The sequence below is a fragment of the Poecilia reticulata genome, linkage group LG11 (assembly GCF_000633615.1).
Source record: "Poecilia reticulata strain Guanapo linkage group LG11, Guppy_female_1.0+MT, whole genome shotgun sequence".
Classification (NCBI taxonomy): Eukaryota; Metazoa; Chordata; class Actinopteri; order Cyprinodontiformes; family Poeciliidae; genus Poecilia; species Poecilia reticulata.
This window is the reverse complement of record NC_024341.1, coordinates 25,024,352-25,031,102: the sequence shown is the minus strand read 5'-3', so window position 1 is coordinate 25,031,102 and position 6,751 is coordinate 25,024,352. Positions and strand designations below refer to the sequence as shown.

Genomic DNA, 6,751 nt, shown 5'->3' with positions numbered 1-6,751 from the left:
TCCATCCATCCATCCATCCATCCATCCATCCATCCATCCATCCATCCATCCATCCATCCATCCATCCATCCATCCATCCATTGGTTTGTCCATCCATCCATCCATCCATCCATCCATCCATCCATCCATCCATCCATCCATCCATCCATCCATCCATCCATCCATCGGTTTAACCATCCATCTAACCAGCCAGCAAATCCCCCCATAATTTCCTATTCTGTTAATTTTGCATTAAATTTCTTGTTTTGATCAAAAGTGCAGGATAATCTTGAGCTATGAGACAAGAGAGTCTAATTTAAAAGCTCCACATTAAAGTATCTGAGTGCCTGTAAGAGTTTCTGCTGCTTAAATCAAAGGTGGCAACAGGAATGTTTGGTGATGCGTTTTCAACAGTGACATCGATGTGGCTCAGCAGTTCAACCTGAACCAGAGCAGAGTGGAAGAAATCACCATGAGGGAGGAGGTGGGCAACCTCACGCTGCTGCAAGACAACGACTTCGGTACGCGCTTTCATTTTCAGACCAGTCAGAGACACGCCCAAAGACGGGACGGGGGGATTGATGGCGTTGGGCTTTTCTGTCTCGCAGCCGACTTTGGCATGGACGACCGTGAGATGATGAGAGAGGAGAGCGCGTTTGAGGTGGACATCATGGGTTCGTCGGCCTCCAACCTGCTGCTGGAGGCGGAGGGCGGAGCTAATCAGATGGCGGACAAGTCCAATCACCTGGAGTACAACGAGCAGTACAAGGATGACTTCGGAGACAATCCCCTGGAGAGCAACGAGGGCGGGATGCTTGGTACTAAAGCAGAGAATCCTTAGTGGATTATACTATTTGTGTTATAAAAAATATTAAAACTATTATTTATTTTTGTATTTTGATGTAGTTGACAAGCTGCTAAGCAACGAGGATGGAGGTGGCATATTTGACGACCCTCCTGCCATCAGTGAGGGCGTGATGATGCCTCAGGACAACGGGGAGGATGAGGACGACTTTGACGCCCTGTCAGGTCCGTTTCACAAACAGAACCTCACTCGCAGACGTTAGGGTCTCGTTTTGGAGACTGAAAGATTGCAAACCTAAGGAGAAATTCATACTGCAGAATAAAAAAAAGTTGATGTGCAGCTTAGTTTAATGGAAATCTAACAATATGAAACAAACTCCAGCAGTTCAGTCAAGAGGAGAAATTTGTTTGAAATTGAGAAAATTCACCATTAAGTCAAATTCCTGCCCCCAGTTTTTCACTTTAGAAAACCCAGTTAAAGCTGTACTGGAGAATAATCCTGGAATAATGGAAAAAATGCTTCAAAAAACCCACCAACAAATGATTAGAATGAGTGTACGTGGCTGTAAGTGTATGCAAACCAGCTGCGTCTGGTCTCATTGTCAGCCGGAGCCCCGGACAGTCCGGACTCGGGCCCAACAGAACCGGCGCCGGCCATGACGGACCAGCAGGAGCAAACGGCTCTGGCTCACAATGAGGAGGAAACCTTCGCTCTGGAGCCCATCGACATCACAGGTGAAATTCGAAACAAGCGTTGAATGTCGGTCCGTGTTCTGCAGACCCGGTCTAGAGTCGGGTAACATCGGGTTTCCAATCGGTTCCTGCAGTGAAGGAGACCAAGGCGAAGCGAAAGAGGAAGCTGATCGTGGACAGCGTGAAGGAGCTGGACAGCAAAACCATCCGAGCGCAGCTTTCCGACTACTCCGACATCGTCACAACCCTGGATTTGGCTCCTCCCACCAAGAAGCTGATGATGTGGAAGGAGACCGGAGGAGTGGAGAAGCTCTTCTCCCTGCCGGCTCAGCCGCTCTGGAACGCCCGGCTGCTGAAGGTACGGGACGGAAACTCCGGGACGGTCAGAGGCGTTCTTCTTTTAAAACGCCACCTTCACTCTAGATGTTCACAAGATGTCTGACGCCGCTGGTCCCGGATGAGCTGAGGAAGAGGAGGAAAGGCGGGGAGGCGGACAGTCTGGACGAGTTCCTGAAGGATCTGGAGAACCCGGAGGTGCCGAGGGAGGAAGCAGCAGCGGCTCATCAGCAGAGAGACATCATGGGTAGGAAACTGGATTTGAACACATCCAGTTTGTTTTCGGGTCATTGGGAACAAGCAGACGACGCAAAAAGTATACTCAAGTAAAAGTAGCACAACTTCAACATACTTTCACTAAGTAGTACTCAAGAAATATATTTCGTAAAAGTACTGAGCAACGACAACATAGAGTCACATTAAGAAAAACAAAAAACTAAATTACAAGAACGAAGTTGGACGACTTGATTCTCGTATTAGTTTTGGCTTTATTGCCATGTGACTTTATTCTTATGTTATTATGAGTTTATTTTTGTAATTTTATTTTTTGAATTTAACTAACCAAACCATCAGTCATTTAGTATTTAAAAATTACATCATCAGATGGACCAACATACCAAGTTATGTTGAAAGTTTGGTATTTCAAAGACCAAAATGAAAACAATTCATAAGAATTACAGAGTAACAAAATCAGGCAAATAAAAAAAAAATCCCAAATCAGTTTCTTTCAATATAAAACTCATAAAAATTTAACAAAAACTGAAGGTTTGTGTCTGGTGAATTTTTTTGTTCTCCATTCAGTATCCAGAAATTTTACTCAGGTAAAAGAAGCTATACTTCATAATAAAGTTATTCAAGTAAAAGTAGAAGTACAGCGTAGTAAAACTACTTGCAAGAGTTTTTTTTCCCAAAAAAAGTTACTTAAGTAAATGTAGCTACATAATAACTACAACAAAGTACTGGTAAGAAAACGTCATATGGGAATAAAGTCAAAATAATACGAGAATAATGTCATGATAATATGAAGCTAAAGTCATAATATTACAAGAGCAAAATCTTAATAATATGAGAATAAAGTCATATGAGAATAAAGTCATATGAGAATAAAGCTGTAATAATATAAGAATAAAGTTGTAATAATATGAGAATAAAGTTGTAATACTATGACTTTATTCTCGTAATATTTTTATTAGCGTGGCCCTAATACTCCATCCTAACCAACCAACTCTGGAACAGTTTTTTGTTTTGCTTTTTGTGTGAAATGCTGCTTGGATTATAGTTTCAGTTCTCAAACATATTAATAAGAAGATGAAATGGACGACGTTAATTCTTCCCGAAGCAAGAATAAAGCCGTTTCCCCCTCTGTTTTTGATTACATTTGGCCTCCGCCCAGACCAGACCATCATGGAGGAGGCCAACGCGCTGCAGACCTCGGCGGTGGAGGGCAGCAGGACGACGCTGGACGAAGCCGCCATGCCTCCACCGTCCTCTCAAAGAGGCCTGAAGCGCAAATCCCAGGACTCAGATCCGACCCTCCCTGTAGGTTCACTCTGGGTTTTGTTCATTGCAACTGCGCTGCCTCCTCTGATCCTCCTAAATCCAGACAGGAAACCTGGACGAGCAGCAGCAGCAGCAGCAGGGACCAGACGCCGCTGCCTCTCAGCAACTGGAAGCCGCCGCGGTGAATTTGCCCCCGGAGGACGCCGCCGCTAACATCAGCCAGCTAATAGAGCTGGACTTACTCGCCGACAAGGACAAGAAGAAGAACGACAACGACTCTGAAGAAGAGGTGACAGGAAAAATGTTTTTACTTACGTCTCTTTAGTTTGTAGCTTGGATTTAAGATGGTTTTGTTGCGACAGGAGGAGGAGGCGCAGGGAGGAGAGCAGGACCAGGAGGAGAGGAGGTGGAACAAGAGAACCCAGCAGATGCTTCACGGCCTGCAGGTACGAAACACGCAGCACGAGTTAGAGGTCGGCTTTTATCGTCTACCTCAACAAATAAGGTACATTTATCTACGATGGCATGTTACGGCCACTGTAGATAGAAAATACAAACACACAGAGGGGTAAATTTATGCCAAAAATCTCAAATTTACTTGAAAAAATTCATGGAAATTTCCAAGTTTGAAAAGTTGAACCTTTTCTACAACAAAAACTTGTACATTTCTGAGTTTTAAAAGTAAAACATTTTTGTTTTTCCAACTTTTTCTAAAAAATTTCTGAGATTAATCTCAAACTTTGAACTTTTTTTCATGACTCTCTAAACTTAAAAATTTCCAAATTCTTTTGAAAAATCTTCTAAGATTAATTTCAAAATTTCTATTTTTTTTCTGGCAGATTTTCAACATTTCAAGCTCAGAATTGTTTTTCTTTTCCTTTTTTTTCAAAATCAAATTAAAATCAACATTTATTTGTTTTTTGGCAGAAAGGTGCTCATTTTTTACAGCGACCCAAACACGCCATCATATTACTCCACTTCCACATATTTTTGAACCAGAACCCAGACCAGGGAATCTGACCCTTTCTCCTCATTTTTTTATTTTTATTTGACCACTTGGTTCATTCTGTGTAGCAAACACCGAACATTCAGGTAATCTTTAAGTGTGGAAACAGAAAAAAAAAAAACATGGCAAGTAACTCCCAAAGGTTTTCATCCCAATAATCATGGAGGCCAGTTATAATCAGCATTATGTGACGGCAGTTTTACTCTCTTACATCACAGAGGGTGATGGCCAAAACCGGAGCCCAGTCGGTCAGCCTGTTGGACCTGTGCAGGAACAACAACAGAAAGCAGGCGGCGGCCAAGTTCTACAGCTTCCTGGTTCTGAAGAAGCAGCAGGCGGTGGAGCTGGTCCAGGAGGAGCCGTACAGCGACATTGTTGCGACGCCGGGACCTCGTTTCCACGTCATCTAGAACGAGGCTGCCAGAGCAGCAACGCAGAAAGAAACACTCTGCTCCGACGGCCATGTTTGTTTTCATTTCACTGAAGTCTTTCTGATTTGTTGTTTCATTTATGTTTAATTTCTGCCAGCAGAAGTGGAGAAAAATATCCAAAGAGTTATTTGCTTTGAAAAAAATATATCTAGACCAGAAAAGTATATTAAAATGAACTTATTTTGCACTTATCAAATTCCACCATCAGTCTGTGATCGTCTAGCTGTCAGAAACTGGTATTTGTTGTAATCCTGTGTGCACAGAATGCAACGTGCACCTAATAAGTTTTGTATTTGTCTTCAGAATATCACAGAATAGTAACAAAACTTCGTTATGGGTAATGAAACCATGAGTTGACTGGAACACCTGCATGCCGTCTCCAGAAACAAACGTCGTGCTGCTTTAGGATTTCATCCCTTCACCTTCTACGGACGATAATTTAGCAGCTAATTCAGTGTTCTGCTGTATTATCACGCAGTGTTGTTTGTACGCCAGATATAACTTCTTTTATACGTGAAAGTAGATTTAATATTTACTCGTGACTTGACCACRAAGCAGCAGATCACCAGATTTCTGCTTCCCGTTCAGTTAAATCAGCGTAATCTACTGTTTTTTAGATGCACTTCCTCCACTCCAGCTGACTGTGTCAATGTCTGAGCACGTTGTGTATTTAAAAATATGTAATTTCATTTTGTAAAAACGCAAAGACAAATCATCAAAGTGCTGCAGGTGTTGTCTAGAAGCACTTTAAAGTCAGACTGGTTTATGAGCTACAAAAAAGAAAAAAAGAAAAAACGATTTTTCAAAATAAAAACAAGACCAGTGTGAAAAATTACAAAGTCCAATTTATCTTCTGACTGGAAAAGAAGAAATTTGTTATCAGTGGATTTATATTAGAAAATATGAAGTTAGAAAGGTTTATGGAACGAACGATTCCACCATCCATCCAGTTTTCTAACCATTAATTTGTCATCATTCCGGCGTTTAAAGGGGACACATTATGCAAAACTCTCATTTTTATACTTCTATTTGGGCCTAGAGCAGTAAACTGTCATGTAACAGAAGCATGTTTTCTGATTGCTGGTTCAATACAAACAAGTTACAGAATTACATGTTTAATTTATGGCTGAGTTGGAAAAATTACATTCACTTTGGCCCTCAAGTCTGTTTGACGTGATTTTGGCCCATGTGATAAAAAGTTTGGATGTATGCAAATGGTCTCAATACAAACATCGCATTTGGCCTGTTGTGAGGAACTCCAACATGCTAAAGCTAACAGAGGGGATGATAGTCATGGAGGAAACAGAAACAGTCCCGGTAATCCTTGATGATTTATTTGAGTTGATACTTTCATTGTAATATTTATGTTTTTCCTGATGTGCTACAACATAAAAGGAGATCAAGAAAGTCTGGTTCCTTGGAACCAGACTTTCAACAGTCAACAGACTTTCAACAGCAACAGTTTTAACGGAGAGTCCGTTAAAACTGTTGCTCATTGTTTAAGAAGCTAAAGGCATGAGTCTTTGTCTTTCTGTCCCACTACGTACTAATAACTACAGGAGCAGCCATGTTGTCTCCTTCTGCCGCTTTTCTTCTCTTGTGTCGACTTCTTTTCTTCTTCTCCCCTGGTTCCGTCTTCTTCAGCGCCGGAGTCGGCACACCTTTCTTCTTCTTCTTCTTCAGGCAGCTCAGAGGGTTGGGGTTGCTCTGTTTCCTCTTCCTCTTCTTCCCCCGCCTCTCCCCGACTTTCTGGCYGATGCCCTGCTCCTCCTTCAGGCTGCGGATGCTCTGCTGCTGGRCCGGGGTCACCAGCTCCCCCAGCTGAACGGCCTGGACGTGGTCCAGGGACGCCTGGCTGGGCTTGTCCAGCACCATGGTGTTGAGGATGATGTAGAGCAGAGGGACRCCTGGGATCTTTTTGAGTCCATCAGTTACTGCACGGTCCTGCACAGAAATGGACAACAGGATTATGCAAAATAAAGGTCTAAAAAAGCCTAAATTG

The 6,751-nt window shown here is 42.5% G+C and overlaps 2 protein-coding genes across 6 annotated transcripts in view; one reads left to right on the top strand and one right to left on the bottom strand.

The window, feature by feature from the left end:
* The window catches only part of rad21b (RAD21 cohesin complex component b), an 8,363-nt gene extending 3,418 nt beyond the window's left edge, over positions 1–4,945 (top strand). Inside the window, exons 4-13 of one of the 2 annotated variants that reach the window (XM_017307574.1) lie at positions 394–500; positions 588–797; positions 886–1,008; positions 1,390–1,518; positions 1,611–1,834; positions 1,900–2,059; positions 3,206–3,351; positions 3,416–3,601; positions 3,675–3,758; positions 4,537–4,945. In XM_017307574.1, the coding sequence (XP_017163063.1) occupies positions 394–500; positions 588–797; positions 886–1,008; positions 1,390–1,518; positions 1,611–1,834; positions 1,900–2,059; positions 3,206–3,351; positions 3,416–3,601; positions 3,675–3,758; positions 4,537–4,728 (1,561 nt within the window). In that variant the 3' untranslated portion in view covers positions 4,729–4,945. The remainder of the gene's footprint in view (positions 1–393; positions 501–587; positions 798–885; positions 1,009–1,389; positions 1,519–1,610; positions 1,835–1,899; positions 2,060–3,205; positions 3,352–3,415; positions 3,602–3,674; positions 3,759–4,536) is intronic. The other variant, XM_008422750.2, reaches the window with a different exon arrangement.
* A 903-nt stretch (positions 4,946–5,848) lies between these two features.
* Positions 5,849–6,751, bottom strand: part of utp23 (UTP23 small subunit processome component) — a 7,095-nt gene continuing 6,192 nt past the window's right edge. For 3 of the 4 annotated variants that reach the window (XM_008422754.2, XM_008422755.2, XM_008422753.2), the window contains one exon: positions 5,849–6,693. In XM_008422754.2, coding sequence (XP_008420976.1) covers positions 6,289–6,693 — 405 coding nt within the window. In that variant the 3' untranslated portion in view covers positions 5,849–6,288. The remainder of the gene's footprint in view (positions 6,694–6,751) is intronic. The other variant, XR_534941.2, reaches the window with a different exon arrangement.